This window comes from Gastrolobium bilobum, unplaced genomic scaffold (genome assembly GCF_033153095.1).
Source record: "Gastrolobium bilobum isolate Gb01-03AN ecotype WA unplaced genomic scaffold, APGP_CSIRO_Gbil_v1 utg10606, whole genome shotgun sequence".
Taxonomy (NCBI): domain Eukaryota; kingdom Viridiplantae; phylum Streptophyta; class Magnoliopsida; order Fabales; family Fabaceae; genus Gastrolobium; species Gastrolobium bilobum.
The window spans coordinates 342,982-359,636 of NW_026897840.1; the positions used below are offsets into that span (position 1 = coordinate 342,982).

Consider the following 16,655-nt stretch of genomic DNA (forward strand, 5'->3'; position numbering starts at 1 on the left):
TAATTGTGAAGTCACAGCTTGTCTTATTTGGTGAACCCATTTGATAATTCTTGGATTTCTGCGAGATAAAAAAAAGAAGATCAAAATTCAAATGATGTGGCAGCATTATCTGTTGCAACTGTGCCCCAACTGCAAGGCAAGGTTCATGGGACATGTCCCGAAATGCATCCTTTATTAAATATAAAAATAATAATATATTTATCTTTCTTATTTTACCTACCCTTATATGATTATTTTTTCCTGAATTCCCACTCTTTTCTATTTTTAGGAAAAATATACATACTCCTACAACACCAAAAATATGTTCGACATGTCCCAAGTACATGTCGTATACTAAATCCAAGGCTATATAAGCAAAAGCAGGTTGCAAATTTGTCATTATGTACAAGCCATTAAAATAAAACTCACTTATTTAATATTTATTAAAATAAAGATAAAAACATATTTTTCATAAATGTAATGTCGTGACACGATGCTCTGAATTTGTAACAGTGCCACTTATAAAACTGATTTACGTAAGCCCAACGGGCCCTGGCGTGAGATTTATACAGTGATATTTTTAATTTAAAGATAAACTTTTTAAATTAGAATACGTAGTGTTAATGTTTTTTCTAACGGTAAAAAGTTTGTTCTTTTAAAAAAATTTCTGATAGCGTTTTCCTTTTCAAAAAATGCTCTGCTAGGGTTTTCCTTTTCATGGAGGAAAATATAGCTACTGAAGGCCAAACTTCAAAAGAAGAAGAAGATCTACTACGTAGGATAAATAAGAGAAATAAAGATGGAGATATGGTGTTTACTGAATCACAGTCTAGGGTTCCTAGACATGAATCTTGGATGTTGACGACGGTAATAAAAAGATGACTTGGCGAGAGATGCTCATGCAACACAATGGTGAAACAGATGACTGGGAAGGAATGGATTGAAATTTGGAAGAAAATGTTGATCAAAGTGCACCTGTGGAGGAAGAGGATGTGAATTATGGTGGGATTAAAATGTGGACAGAGGAAGATGGTAGAACTCATTTTGGTTGTACTAGAAAAGCAAGAACAAGAATGCTGAAGGTTTGGGAAAAAGCTCTCATTGTAAAACTACTTGGAAGGAATACAGGAGTGGCTTTCATGAAAAAGAAGATTGAAATACTATGGGCTAGAGCTGGAAAGACTAACGTTACAGATGTAGGTAATGGATTCTATGTGGTGCAATTTAGCAACAAAGATGATCTTCTTTTTGCTCTAAATGGTGGTCCTTGGATTATTTTAGGCCATTATTTATCACTCCGACGTTGGGAGCCAGCTTTTAGACCAAATGCTGAAAGTGTGATGAAGATTGCAGCTTGGGTGCGATTACCGGGTATCCCACTGGAGTATTATGATGAAGCCTTTTTCCGCCGTATTGGTAACTGGCTAGGTAAAATGTTGAAGATCGATAAGACAACTAATGAGCATGTAAGAGGACAGTTTGCTCGAATTTGCGTGGAACTGGATCTTGCTCAGCCTTTGAAGGGTGAATATGTGTTGGACGGAGCAACTAAACAGATAGAATATGAAGGTTTAGGCCTTATTTGTTTCCATTGTGGGCGCTATGGACATAGTAAAGATTGTTGTCCTGAGATACCAGTTGAAGGAAAGGATAATCAGCAAAATCAAGACGGGAAAAAAGATGAGGCTGAGTTTCAGAAAAATGGATTAGGTCCTTGGATGGTGGTGCAACGTCAACGTCGATAAAAAATTCAAACTCCAATGGCGGACAACAGGAAGCAGGAACCGGTTCGAAGGGAATCAAGGCGTAATCAAGGGAGTAATCAAGGGAGTAATCAAGGGAATAATCAAGGGAGTAATCAAGGGAATAATCAATGGAGTAATCAAGGGAGTAATCAACCGCAATCAAATCAGCCGGTTATGATTGATAATCAATCAAATTCCCGTTACGCTGCTTTAATGGGCTCTAATGAAGATGATATTACTCATGATATCCCAGCGACTAATCCGGATGCTGTTATAAATGACGTCAATATGGTGGGCTCTCCTGTTAATATTGATATTAGTACATCTCAACGGTCCAAACACAGAAACCCTAGAAGCCGCCCTAATGTTGAATTACAGGAACACCCCAACTGATTTACGTTAAGTGGGATTACGACAGGTCATGAAAAAGAAAATCAAATAAATGGGAAGATAGTTGACAGAGGTACCTCAAACAATAATACAACGAACTTGAGGAGGCAAGTTGCGATTCATAGTAGTAAGGACATTGGAGGTAAAAGCGGTGGAGATTCCATGGTGGCTAGGAGTACTGTTGCTGATTATAACAAAGATTGTTATCAAATGGAGGTGGATAAGGATGGTCAAAATATCAACGGCTTAGATCATGGCTTGTCCCAACCAAAAGCGCCTGATCCAAGTAGAGATAAAGGAAAGCATATCCCAATAAACCATAAGCTCAATATTGAGGTGGAGATGATTTCAGAATCTGAAACTCAGTGCAATGACAATGGGATGGCAATGGACCCACAATCCTGCCAAATTACCATTGATTAATGTCTTTAGTTACATGGAATTACCGCGGGGCGGCTAAAAAGTGCTTCAAATCAACGTTTCAAATGATGGTTCGAAGGCATAAGATTGAGGTGGCAGCTATTCTTGAACCTCGAGTAAGTGGTTCAAAAGCAAAACAGATAATAAAAAAGCTGGGTTTTAATAATTCAATAGTGGAGGATGCTCATGGATTTACGGGAGGTCTTTGGTTACTATGGAATAATGATAGGTGTCAGGTTCAAGCATTAAAACAGACCCATCAATTTATTCATGTTCGTGTTACATTGGCAGATCATCAAGCTTTTCTTTATACTGTTATCTATGCAAGTCCTAGAGAAGAAATTCAGAAGAGACTTTGGGATGATTTACTTCAGTTATCAGAAGATATCTCGGTTGCTTGGTTAATTGCAGGTGATTTTAATGAAATTGCCTTTCCAAGTGAGAAACGTGGTGGTGCTCCAGTTGATACTAGCAGATGTAATAAATTTGCTTCTCTTCTAACTGATATAAAGATGATTGATCTTGAAGGAATAGGTTCTAAATTTACATGGCGAGGACCAAGATTTCTTCATTTAGATAGAGTTTTTAAACGTTTAGATCGAGCTTGTAGCAATGCTGAATGGAGGTTGATGTTTCATGAAGGCCAGGTTCGAGTGCTTCCTCGTATTAACAGTGACCATAATCCTATCCTTATTACCTTAGAGCCAAGCAAAGTTGATGGGGTGGAACGCCCTTTCCGTTTTTGGTTGGATCATCAATTTTTTAACAATTTCATCAAGGAAAACTGGCGTCAGGATCAAAGAACAGTTGATAGTCTTCGTGATTTCACTCCTCTTATTAAGCAGTGGAATAAAGATGTGTTTGGTAATATCCATCATAAGAAGAACAGGTTGATTGGTAGGCTTGAAGGTATCCAGAGGGCAATTTCTGAGCAGAATAAAAGCCATTTGGAAAAGATTGAAGGCAAGATAAGGGGTGAACTTGAACAAGTTTTAGAACAGGAGGAACTTTTGTGGTTTGAAAAGTCTCGTGCTACTTGGATAGCTCAAGGAGATAGGAATACAAAGTACTATCATACGAAAACAATTGTTAGACGTAGAAGGAGCATGATCTTGGAGTAGAAAGATGATGCTGGAAACTTGATTAGAGAAGATAACAACATTGCACGGGTAATAAATGCTTACTTCTCTAAACTATTTTCTGAAGAAAACCATGATCGTCCTTGGGTCCAGACTCTTTGGCCAAAGGTGGACGATGAAACTGCTGTTAACTTAGGTGCTCCAATTTCAAAAGATGAAGTCAGATGAGCTTTCTTTTCTATGAAAGATTCGAAAGCTCCAGGGGAGGATGGCTATACCGCGGCATTCTACAAAAAGAACTGGGAATTTATTGGTGAACAGATTTGGAGAGATATCAAGTATTATGCAGAAAACCCTTCCAGCATTGAGGAAGTCAACGGTACTCTGATCACTTTGATCCCCAAAGTTCCTAAGCCAATGTATGTTTCTCAATTCAGGCCTATTTCTTTGTGTAATGTCATTTATAAGGGTATGAGCAAGATCATTGTGGATAGGCTTAAGCTTACAATGGAGAATTTAGTTTCTCCTTACCAAGCTAGCTTCGTGCCAAATCGTCAGCTTCAGGATAATATTATAGTAGCAAAGGAGCTGGTTCATTCTATGGGGAGAGTAAAAGGAAAGAAAGGTACAATGGCAATCAAACTGGACCTTTAAAAAGCTTATGATAAACTCAGTTGGAGTTTTATCTATAAAGTGCTTATTGAAGTTCAGTTTCCTGATTGGATGATTGGTGTTATAATGGCTTCTATAACTTCTAATCGTTCGAGGGTCTTGATAAATGGTGTGGCTTCGGATTGCATAGTTCCTCAGAGAGGAATTTGTCAAGGGGATCCAATATCTCCTTATATTTTTGTGTTGTGTGTTGATAAGCTTTCCCACTTGATCGCTGAAAAAGTGACTATGGGTTCGTGGAAGCCTATTACAGTCTGCAGAAGAGGGCCGAGTGTATCCCACCTTTTATTTGCAGATGATATCATTCTCTTTGCGGAAGCAGATACGGGGCAAAGTGTTAGTGCAAATAAATCTTTGATTTATTTTTCCCCGAATACTGATACTCAAGTTGCTACAAGGATTGTCAACAGAATGGGCTTTAAGCGCACTTCTAGTATTGGCAGATATTTAGGCTCTATTGTTAAACAAGGGAGATATATTAAAGCAGACTATGGAGTTATCAAGGATAGGATACGTTCAAAACTGGATGGTTGGAAAAGCCATTGCCTTTCTTTTGCTGGTCGAGTTACTTTGGTGAAATCGGTCATTGCTGCAATCCCTTCTTTCCATATGCAGAATGGTCCTTTACCAGTAACGTTTTGTGATGAAATTGAGCAGATACAAAGGGCTTTCATTTGGGGAGATCAGGATAGCAGAAGGCGGGCTCATTTAGTAGCTTGGGATCAAATGTATAAACCCAAAGATAGAGGTGGTTTGGGAATAATTAACCTTCGACTCCAAAATGAAGCTTATATTCATAAACTGGCGTGGAAGGTGTTAACTAAGAAAGATGATTTATGGGTTAAGATTTTAGTAGCCAAGTATGGTAGAGGTCAAGACTTAAGGAGAGGTATAAAGGCAAAATCATATGACTCTAAACTTTGGCGTGATCTTGCTAAATGTTGGAGTAATTTCCTTGCTGGTCTTAGATGGGAAATAGCAGATGGTTCTGAAGTAAAGCTTTGGACTTATAACTGGTTAGGATGGGAGGAAAATTTGCAGCAGTTGTCGAGCAATCAGGTGCCGTGGGAGGAGAGTCAGAAATCAATTGCAGATTATATGGTGGATGATGGTTTCCGTCTTGAAGTTGTTCATCATTTTCTGGAGTCAGATTTGGCTGATGCAGTAACAAATCATCTCAGGCTTATTCCAAGGAATGGGGAGGATAGATTAGTTTGGATCAATAATCATCACTCGACTTCTTTGGTTAAGGTCGCTTACTGTAATCTTATGAACCTCCCAGCAGATGTTCACACTAGCTTATGGAAAAAAGTTTGGTCGTGGAATGGACCAGAACGAGTGAAAGTGTTTATGTGGATGACTTTGCTTGCTAAACTTTCAGTGCGCAGCAGAACCAGTAAGTGGAGCGGAGGTTCAAATGTCTGTCCCAGTTGTCCAAATCATGAGGAAACTATTATTCATGTTCTTCGTGATTGTAGACATGCTAGGAAGATTTGGCAATCTTGGTTTACAGGTTCGATACCCAATTCCTTTATGAATTCGAATTTGCAGGATTGGTTGACTTTAAATATCGATAACATGTGGTCCTCCAATAAAGTGAAGGACTGGAGGGATATTTTCTTTACTACTTGTTGGTTTTTGTGGAAGTGGAGAAATTTGGAGATCCATGAAGATCATTTCTGTCATGATGAGCAATCACAGGCTTCAATTTGGATGTTTGTCCAACAGATTCTGCAAGCCCGAATTTATCAGCGTCGTGGTGATTCCAACGATAGCGTTTGGACAGCACCCAAGCAAGGGTGGGTTAAGTTGAATTGTGATGGAGCTTCTTCTAGTGGCATGAAAAAAACTAGTTGTGGTGGTATATTAAGAGATCACAATGGATCCTTTTTGGGAAGCTTCTATTGTAATTTAGGTTCCTGCAATCCTCTTGATGCAGAATTATGGGGATTACTGAAAGGTTTGGAACTGCTTTGGGGAACATGATTAAAAAGAATAGAGCTAGAATGTGATTCTAGCCAAGCCATCCAGATGTTAAAGGAGCAGCATGAAGATCCTAGGGACTCTCAAGTCACTAGCAGATTGAGATTATGGTTAAAAGCAGATTGGACTATTCATCTTGTTCATACCAAGAGAGAAAACAACAAATGTGCTCATTGGTTAGCTAAAGCTAGGCAGACTAATAATCTCCATTTCAAGATTTTTAAAGATCCTCCTCCTCAGTTGATGGAACTTATAGTTGCTGATGCTAGAAATATGTCTAGCTTGTTAGTTTCTGATTTGTAATTTCTTTCTGTTTCTGGGGCTTAGCCCCTCTTTATTTACAAAAAAAATATATATATATATATATATAAATGAGATCAAAGGACAAGATTAAGAGTGTAACTTACACTGATGTAAAATGATCCTGACCCTATATATATATATATAAGGACAGGATATTCTTACACCGGTGTAAGAGTTAGAAGTTTTACACTCAATCTTAACCATTGATCCACTTGTATCTAATGGCTCACATTACTAAAAAATTTGAGCCCTTAGATATAAATAGGATCAACAAACAAGATTAAAAGTGTAGGTTTACATTAGTGTAAAATGATCCTAACTTATATATATATATATATATATATATATATATATGGGGCAGGATATTCTTACACCGGTGTAAGAGTTAGAAGTCTTACACTCAATCTTGACCACTGATCCACTTGTATATAATGGCTCACATTACTAAAAAATTAGAGCCCTTAAATATAAGTGAGATTAACGGACAAGATTAAGAGTGTAACTTACACTGGTGTAAAATGATCCTAACCCTATGTATATATATATATATATATATATATATATATATATATATATATATAAATATGGGAGGATTATATTTATAAATTTTTTATTTACAAACTACACTATGTACTCCCAGAAGTACACTAGGTTACACTATGTACTTCCTGAAATACATAATGTAATTTACAAAAATGTGTAAAACAAATTTGGAAACGGATCCTTCCCATATATATATATATATATATATATATATATATATATATATATGTATGAGGGATATACTTACAACCTAAAAGTTTTACAACCTCTTACACCAAGTCTTAATCGTTGATTTCTGTTAATCTAACGGTTATAATTTTATTAGGTCACACTAAGGGTGTGCATGACAACATTCCTGAAATCAATTTTTTTTTTTAATTTCTGTTCCCGGGAACAGAAATGGATAGAAAACTCGTTTGGTAAAATCGGTTTATTTTTTTGTTCCCGGGATGAACCAGATTAATTTTTGTGCTGAGGAACAGAAAAAAGAATCAGAAAATTTCTGCTTTTTTATTCCCGGGCACAAAATGAGAAACAGTTATCTCTCTTAATCACTCACCATCTCTACCATCATCACCATCACCACTATCATCCCAACACGACCACCGCCACCATCGTCGCCGCCGCCGTCGTACCACTAGTGTTGTCGTGACCACCCCTCACCACCACGATGTCATCGCCACCATCACCACCACCTCCACCCATCACTACCATCATGCCACCATCACCACCACCACAACTACCGTCGTTGCAACCACCACCACCACCACTATCACCATCACCGTCACCACCACCACCACCACCACCATCATCGCAACCGCTGCTGCCATTGCCATTGCCACCATTACCACCACCACAACGGCACTGCTACCATCACCACTACCACAACTACCACCGCTGCAACCACCGCCACTATCACCGTCACCACCACCATCGCAATCACTGCCGCCATCGCCATCACCATCACTACCACCACCACAACGGCACCGCTACCATCACCAGAACTGTCACCAACCACCACTATCATAGTTGCAGCCACCACCGACATTGCCGCCGCTACCAACCACGACCACCACCATCGTCACAGCCACTACCGGCACCGTCACCACCACCATCATCGCCATCATTACACCACCACCACCACCACCATTGTCACCTACCGCCACCGCCACCGCTACAGCCATTGCCACCACCACCACCACCTCTATAATGCCATCACAACCACCACCACCAAGCCACCGCTACCATTGTCGCCACCAGCAACGCCACCAACCACCATCCCCATCACCATTGTCGCAGTCACTGCCGTCACCTCCATAACCACCATCCCCACCACTATCACCACCGCCATCGCCGCAGCCACTGCCGTCACAACCACCACCACTATCATCACCACGTCACTGCCGCCACCACCATGCCACCCCCCGCCACCGCCACCACCACAACCACACCATATGGAAAGGAAAGTGATGATCTGAATTTTTTTATATTTAATAGGAATTATTTTTTATTATATTATTTATCATGTTATCAAACACAATTCTCATTCTCGGAATAAAAATAGAACATGTTATCAAACACATTTTTTTTCTCAGAAACTGTTCCAAGGAACATAAATAGAAAAGAATTATTTCTTTTCAGAAACAGTGCTACGGATTAGAATGGTTGTCATGCACACCCTAATTAAGTAATTATTAATTCCCAATAAATTATAGTCGTTATATTGACGAAAATCAACGATTAAGATTTGATGGTAGAAGGTTGTAAAACTTTTAGGTTGTAAGTATACCTCTCTCATATATATATACAAGGGGAGGTTCTTTTTACACTAGTGTAAGACTAACAAGTGTTACACCACATCTCAACCGTTGATGGACAGAAATCATCGGTTGATATTTGTAGTATAATTAATGATTAATTAATTCGTATGAGTTCCTAAATTATAACCGTTGGATGTACTGAAATCAATGGTTGAGATGTCTTACACCGGTGTAAAATGATCTAATTCAATATATCATAACCGTATATAGATGGTTCAATGGTAATAAATGAAGAAAGAGAAAAAAAGAATCATAACCATACAAAGGTGAATCAATTAATATAAGAAAATGAATAAACAAAATGACGTAGTTTAATCATGACTTGACCATCCAATGACATAACAAACAATAATCCCTATATATATAGGGGAGGGTCTTTTGACTCCAGAGTAAGACTTAGAAGTCTTACTCCCTTTCTTAGCCGTTGATGGACGGAAATCAATTGTTGTTATTTGTAGTGTAATTAATAATTAGTTAATTAGTATGACTTCTTAAACTATAACCATTACATGGATGGAAATCAACGGTTAAAATACAAAGTAAGACTTTTAAGTCTCACTCTAAATTCAAAATATCTCTCCATATGTATATATATAGCCGTTGATGGACGAAAATCAATTGTTGTTATTTGTAGACTTGTAGTGTAATTAATAATTAGTTAATTAGTATGACTTCTTAAACTACAACCATTAGATGGACGAAAATCATCGGTTAAAATATAAATTAAGACTTGCAAATCTCACTCTAAAGCCAAAATATCTCTTTTCACACACACACACACACACATATATATATATATATATATATATATATATATGTTGTTGTCCATGTCCTATACCTCTATTTTTTATGTTTTATTTTTTAATGAGAAATTTAGGTGAGTTAGACATCAATATCCCACCAGTATCAAGACAAACCCCCAACCTCTTTGAGGATTTATGAGAAGGACTACAGATCACCCACTAATAAAATTCTCATATTGATCAGCGGTATTTGAACTCATGCCTATGTGAAGTATGAGCCTAATCCTTAACCAATTGTGCCCACCCATGAACTGAGGTCCTATACCTCTATTTGTTCATAATATTTAAAACTCTCAAGAACTATTTCAAGTCAAAAGTTTTAACAATACCTCTTATATAACTCTTTTTGTTCATAACATTTAAAATTTTCAAGAATTATTCCAGGTCAAAAGATTAAGTTATTCAATAAACATCACATTAATAATTTTATATTATATTTATCTAATATGCTCTTCCACATAAATATCCATTGGCCTTGAAAGATGAAAAATACACAAGTCTACCAGTTTGTGTTAAAAAAATTCCAAAATATTTACTTCTTTATAAATTAATTGAGGGATAGATTGAACTTGAAAACACTTATACACTATGATATTATTTTTCAGAATATAAAGTGTTGGGTTTTGTTCTTTCACTAAGGCCCAATTGGATTTAATGTGTAAGAAGAGCCCAAGAAACATAGAGCTCGTTCAGCTTAGGACTATGATTTCTTAGAACCCATATATATTCTACATTTATAGTCATCAGCCTCTCAAGTATTAACTTAGTAGTTGCAGAGGCTGAGGTAATGTCATCTATCTGAAAGTGAGAGAATGCCCACACACTTCCTATTTCCCCTTGAGACATAGTTTGAAAGACCTGTCACTGTCTAGCTTCAAGGAGGTTGTTCGTGCTACGGCGCTGAGGTGAACAGTTTGTGAAGAGGAATCATACATGGAAAGATTTTGCACGAGATATGTGCACCAAGAGATAAATCAGTACAACGATGATAATCCGTTTGCATCCCAAACCACAATGGTCTAAAACGCGTTTCTGCATAACTAATTGCTCCTACATAAAGAACTAACTCAAAAAGATAAAAGTGGAATAAAGATGAAATCTCACTCAATATATTCCTCTAAGGGCCCGTTTGGATGAGTTTTTTTTTCTTCAAAAGCGGCTTTTTTTAAGAAAAAAAAAGCACTTCTCATTTTTAGTTCGTTTGGATGTCTGCTTTTAAAAAAAGCAAAAGTCACAAAAAAAAATCAAAAATCTACTTTTTCCAGAAGCTAAAAATTTTAACTTCTAAGAAAAGCAAAAGTCAAAAGTCAAATATTTTTTTTTAAAAAATTAAATATTTTTTATAAAAATATAAATAGTTTTAACTTTTATGAAAAATACTTCTAAAATAAAGAAGAGATAAAAGTTATTTTTTTGAAAAACTCAAACAAATGGGCTCTAAATTAAATTTGATGAGTTGATATGGCTGAACATTACTAGATGGAGACACGTCTGGTGTGGAAGGACTAGCACTAGATGCATTGAAAAGAAATGATGAAGGGCCAAAATATGTATATATTTGAACTAGCCGATTTTGGATCCCTGGGTTCATATATCAAATATATTATTAATAAGTACATCCTGCTGTAGTGAAATAATGTCGATCAATTTTGAAAATGCGGATGAACACCATTTTATTGTGATGAAGGATAACTAAATAATATATAAGGAGATTCAAATTGTTGTTAATCCATGCTATTATTTTTAAAGAATCATTTCAATTCAAAATTTTAAAATATCAGATGAGAATTTTTTTAATAATTTATATTATTTTCTAACACACCATTTCACACGAGAGTTCTATGAGTTAAATGTGGATATTGCACGGATCTAAATTTTTTTTTTACCTTACCTTATGGTCACAGAAGCTCTAATACTATGCAAAAAAATTATTTCAACCCAAAATCTTAAGATATTAGATGAGAGCCTTTTAATGATTTATATTATTCTTTAAGACTCTTTACTATTATTGGTTTGGTAGTTATTATGAAAAAAAATTCGTAATTCGTGACACGTGATAAAATATGGATGCTTGTTAAAGTGGTAAAAACACTTAATGTGGTTCATTTATAGTACGTAGTTGAAGACACATTTGATTAGATGATGGGTTTTGTTCATAATAACTTAAATAATCAATACATGTAGTTAAAAATAGTTAAATGCGTATGTGACATAAAATAAAATAAAACTAAAAAAACAGTTAGAATCAATTTCATTAACAATCATATGTAAAATTAAAAGAAGACTCACAATTTGTTCTTGCACATTTCATTACTAAAATTTAAAAGTAGATTTATTCATAGTTATTCATTTTAAAGGCAAATTAATTTTGAACTTTTTTTTTTTTACCACAATCACGTTTTAAAAATCAGAATAGAAGATTAAAGATGATGTAACTGTAATTTTGAGAAATGGATTATCTCATGATAAAATTTCATATAATTTAATTATGTAATATTGGACTCTCATTTATTTAATGCACGTGAAAAAAGAAATAGAGACAAAAATTTCAGTAACAAATCATAGTTTTAGAAATTTCAGTCCCCCGTAGTTTTGGACTTATACTCCTGTTAAAAATCATCAATTTTCTTATTGTGTTTTCAAGCTGCCCAACGAGAAACAACAACTTCAATTTTACTTTGAATATGGTTGGGGAGTTGAACTACCCTAATAACTGTAACCAATGCCATTTTTAATTGAGTAATAACAAGACCAGACACACAAAGTCACAAACACCATCTTTCTTTGTCTCCTTAATTATCAATACCCCCTTTTTTTATTCAACATTCATTTGAATTCCATTCCTCTCTTTCTCCACCTTCATCCAGATCTCTCTGACTCTGTTCAGCTCATCACTTTCACCTCCATGGCGGGTTTCTTCTCCCTTCTCAGGCGCCTCTACCTCACTGCCTACAACTGGACCGTTTTCTTTGGATGGTACTCACACTCAATTTCTCTTACCAACTCTCCTTAACCATTAGCCCCCTCGTTTCTTAATGTAACCTCTTAAGTTTCTAAATTTGCGCAGGTCTCGGGTTCTGTATATTGTTTTGAAGACGTTGAAGGAATCGGGCCATGAAAATGTATACAATGCAGCCGAAAAGCCTTTGCTTTTTGCTCAAACCGCTGCTGTGCTGGAGGTGTTTCCCCCCCAAAAGAACTGATTTTTATTAAATGTTGAGACACCCTTTTGTTTGTTTTATCGGAAAATGTTCCAAGTTTCTCGTGTGAATTAACTTATGTTTCTACTCTCTTTTTTTTTTTTTTTTGTGTTCTGGGGTTTTTGGTGTGGCGTTGGATTGCATGGTGTGCTAGATTCTACATGGTTTGGTAGGTGAGTAATCCGTTGCTCGTTGTCATTACTATGGGCTAATGAAAAAAATGGGAATTAAATCAATTAATGTTAAGTGTCTGTTTGGTTATGGATATTCTCTCTTTTTGTTTTTTTTTTTCAATGATGAAGGGCTGGTGCGGTCTCCAGTAACAGCAACCTTGCCACAGATAGGTTCAAGGTTGTACCTGGCTTGGGGCATCTTATGGAGTTTCCCTGAGGTTAAGACAAATTTGAACTTTTTTTATTTTCTTTTGCTTTCATTTAATAAATTAATTTAACTTCCAACCATAATCTTTTATTGGAAAAAGTTACCTATATCTTTGAATCACAGACTCGGAATCATGTGCTCGTAAGCTCCCTATTAATCAGCTGGTCTATCACCGAGGCAAGTATTTCATGATTTCATGATTTCCTGCTTTTTTGTTGTTGTATTGGTACATATTTACGTTTTCTTCCGCTTCCTGTCTGGCAGTTTTTTGTAAATTCTACTATCATACTTGATGGAAAACGAGAGTGCAAAAACTACAGTAAAACTATTACTTGGCGTTAATGATGAATGTAGTATGGTTGCGGGATCCCACTTCCACCTTCAAAATAGCCTCAAATTATAGCTACGAGTCCAATCAATTTTTGGAAATATCTCCCAGTAAATTTTGACAAGTCTATATGCTATATTTAACAATGCTAAAGATAAACTTCCTGTAAGTGGATGGATTTTCAACTGATTATCTATAATGATTTGGGGTATTCAAATAATATAATTTCCAAATGTCTGCTTCTTGTGCCAGGCATATCTAGGCAGTCCTGATGTCATTGATGTGGAACAATTAAAATGGTGAAAGTAGAGATTCAAGATGACATTAATTAGAAACATACTCGAGTAGGTCTGTTTTACATAAAATGTTAAATTCATAGATTTAATGGTTATAAGAACATTCAGTTTGCAATTTAAAGCAGTGAGTGGGGTGAATTCCTCTGCAATTCTTCTTTTGCTTATGTTCCATGGAAAAGCGATTCATCGAAAAGGTCCGAGAACAATTAACAAAGGTTAATATTGATAATCTTTGCTGTTTCAATTGTAGATCATTCGGTATTCTTTCTTTGGCTTGAAAGAGGCTTTTGGATTTTCCCCTTCATGGCTTTTGTGGCTCAGGTATGAAGTTTGAATGTTAAGCCTGCTGTGTGGAGTATAGTAGTGGGTATTGGGTAATTCTTGTATTGTTGTTATATTCACTACAACTTTTTGCTTGCAGATATAGCACCTTCTTAGTGCTATATCCAACAGGCATCAGCAGCGAAGTTGGTCTAATATACATTGCCTTGCCATTCATTAAGGTAAAGAATCAGAGCAGCAAATGTCCACAATGCTTTTATAATCCTGTAGGAGATCTAGACCCACTGGTTTTGTTCTGTTTGATCATCACGAATATATAGTTTGCTCTTTTGCCCTTATATTTACTAATCATCAAACAGAGGGCAAGTCCTGTAAGGGTGCTTCCACAATACAAGGAGGGACTTATAGAGTTTGATCTATAGTCAAGAAGGAAATAGCAGTCTTCTCTTTTGTGAAACTTTGCATTCTGCATTGCCCTTGAGTTTATTGTTAGTTGATATTTCAAAACCTTGAACACCTGCATTTTCTTGGTATTCCTTAAACGAGAAATGGGGAGAGACTTGATTGTCTGTCAAGTTTGGTTGACTCTGGAACTATTTGATATGTTGGTTTTTGATGACTCAAGTTGACGTAGAATATTTTTCAGGCATCTGAGAAGTATTGCATAAGGATGCCAAACAAATGGAACTACTCATTCGATTACTTCTATGCTGCTATTGTTGCTTTGGGAATCTACGTTCCAGGCATGAACTCAATATCTTTCTTGACAGTTGACACCAATGTCCTTTGGTTAATCTTCCTTTTGTTGACCTTGTTACTGTTTGGATTGCATAATTCTATGTAGGTAGCCCTCACATGTATAGATACATGCTTGCACAGAGGAAGAAAGCTCTCTCGAAATCAAAAAGGGAGTAAAGTAGCATTTGTAGTTTTCAGGATATATGGTTTAGATTCACGTGTATTCGAGAAATTCTTGCTTTTCTTGCTTATGTATCCTTAAGTCAAAACACCGGAGAAAAAGAAATTAAATCATTTTATTCTTTGGTCGTTTGGTGCAAATTCATCTGCTGAGACTGTTGTCTCTAAACCAGCCTTCTACAGCTAAATTTTTATTGTGCTACGGTCGCACCATTCATTGGGTGCGACCAACCAATTAAAATAAAAGAGAGAGGGGATGTAAATCGTACGGACGAGAAGTTAAAAAAATTAAATAATCCAAATGTCAAAAACTGAATGAAAGACTTACATGCGTCAGTTGCATTGAAAAACCTGTATGGAGGCCTTCAAAATGAAACACCTGTATGTAGGTTTTGGCAGAGAAATTGCACAACTCATGCCCATGAAACGAACTTCTGCAAGCCGTCTTTGGTGAATGATTATTGTAAAAAATTAATCCTTTTTTTAAAATAATTATTAAAGTCATTATAGTATTACTGTTTTTTTTTTCTTCTCAGAGGAAGATACTATTTACTGGGTACTAATTATTAATTAACACACGAAGCAACAAGCCAATGCCACATAACTATAATACGTAGGTTCTAACTCTTGATGAACCAAAAATGATGATTTGGTCCAAGAGTTTAATTCGGTTGGGTTATCAGTCCTTAATCCTCATCACCAGGTAGAGGAGCTGATAACGTAGACAAGGTCTAGGCTGGCTTAAATACGGACATTGTAAATGCTCAAGCCAGGTATATAAATATTAGTATGTAGAAAAAGGCATATAATATTATCTAGTAAGGAGGTTGAATGGTTAATATCGTTTGGAGGTTGTATGGCAATATTTCGAGAATCCATTGATCTTGTGAAGCAATGATCTACCACGTGTTGGATGAGAATTTTTTTATTGATTTATATTATTTTCTAACACATCCTCTCCTTCAAAAGTCCTTTAAGCTTGAAGGGTGGATATTACACTGCTCTAATTTTTGGTTTATCTTGTGTTTATTTTAATTTCACTAGAAAAGAGGGACAAGTAAAGATTGAACTTGTGATCCTATGGTCACTTGGAACTATGTAAAGAATCATTTTAACTCAAAACCCTAAGATGTTGGGTGAAAGCTTTTTTAATGGTTTATATTATTGGAAGATATCCCGTTCTCACGTAGCGATCATAAATTTGGTTTGAAGGTATTAGCATTTTGAGAAGTCAGAGAAGGAGAAAGGAAAAGGAATAAAAATATTCTTCAGAAATTTGTTGGGAATCAACTTCGTTACATCTTTTTCCAATGTTCAATAATCAAGAGGTTATGCCTTATAGTAATAAAAGCAAATAAATGGCATGAAGAGGAGAATTCTCATGGCTCCTTGAAGAGAGGAGACAGCACAGAAACTGAGTCTAAATCAATTTCAGAGTTCGGGAAGAAGAATTAAGAAAGTACAATATCAGAGTTGGCGCAATGATGCTGATGCGAACTCAACCGCTGAACTT

The 16,655-nt window shown here is 36.2% G+C and overlaps 4 protein-coding genes across 4 annotated transcripts; all 4 read left to right on the forward strand.

The window, feature by feature from the left end:
* The first annotated feature begins 992 nt into the window (after nt 1-992).
* On the forward strand, nt 993-2,537 carry LOC133310786 (uncharacterized). The gene is made up of 2 exons (XM_061511774.1): nt 993-1,689; nt 2,143-2,537. The coding sequence occupies exons 1-2, from the start codon at nt 993-995 to the stop codon at nt 2,535-2,537; spliced, it is 1,092 nt and encodes a 363-aa protein (XP_061367758.1).
* A 65-nt stretch (nt 2,538-2,602) lies between these two features.
* Nucleotides 2,603-3,655, forward strand: LOC133310787 (uncharacterized). The gene has a single exon (XM_061511776.1). It carries the CDS (start codon nt 2,603-2,605, stop codon nt 3,653-3,655), a length of 1,053 nt encoding a protein of 350 aa, XP_061367760.1.
* A 198-nt stretch (nt 3,656-3,853) lies between these two features.
* On the forward strand, nt 3,854-12,447 carry LOC133310788 (uncharacterized). The gene is made up of 4 exons (XM_061511777.1): nt 3,854-4,204; nt 4,325-4,517; nt 4,773-5,536; nt 12,382-12,447. Exons 1-4 carry the CDS (start codon nt 3,854-3,856, stop codon nt 12,445-12,447), a joined length of 1,374 nt encoding a protein of 457 aa, XP_061367761.1.
* A 49-nt stretch (nt 12,448-12,496) lies between these two features.
* Nucleotides 12,497-15,263, forward strand: LOC133310768 (very-long-chain (3R)-3-hydroxyacyl-CoA dehydratase PASTICCINO 2A-like). The gene is made up of 9 exons (XM_061511753.1): nt 12,497-12,713; nt 12,805-12,916; nt 13,092-13,110; nt 13,240-13,328; nt 13,442-13,495; nt 14,193-14,263; nt 14,364-14,445; nt 14,871-14,967; nt 15,069-15,263. The coding sequence occupies exons 1-9, from the start codon at nt 12,643-12,645 to the stop codon at nt 15,137-15,139; spliced, it is 666 nt and encodes a 221-aa protein (XP_061367737.1). The 5' UTR covers nt 12,497-12,642; the 3' UTR covers nt 15,140-15,263.
* Nucleotides 15,264-16,655: the final 1,392 nt, after the last annotated feature.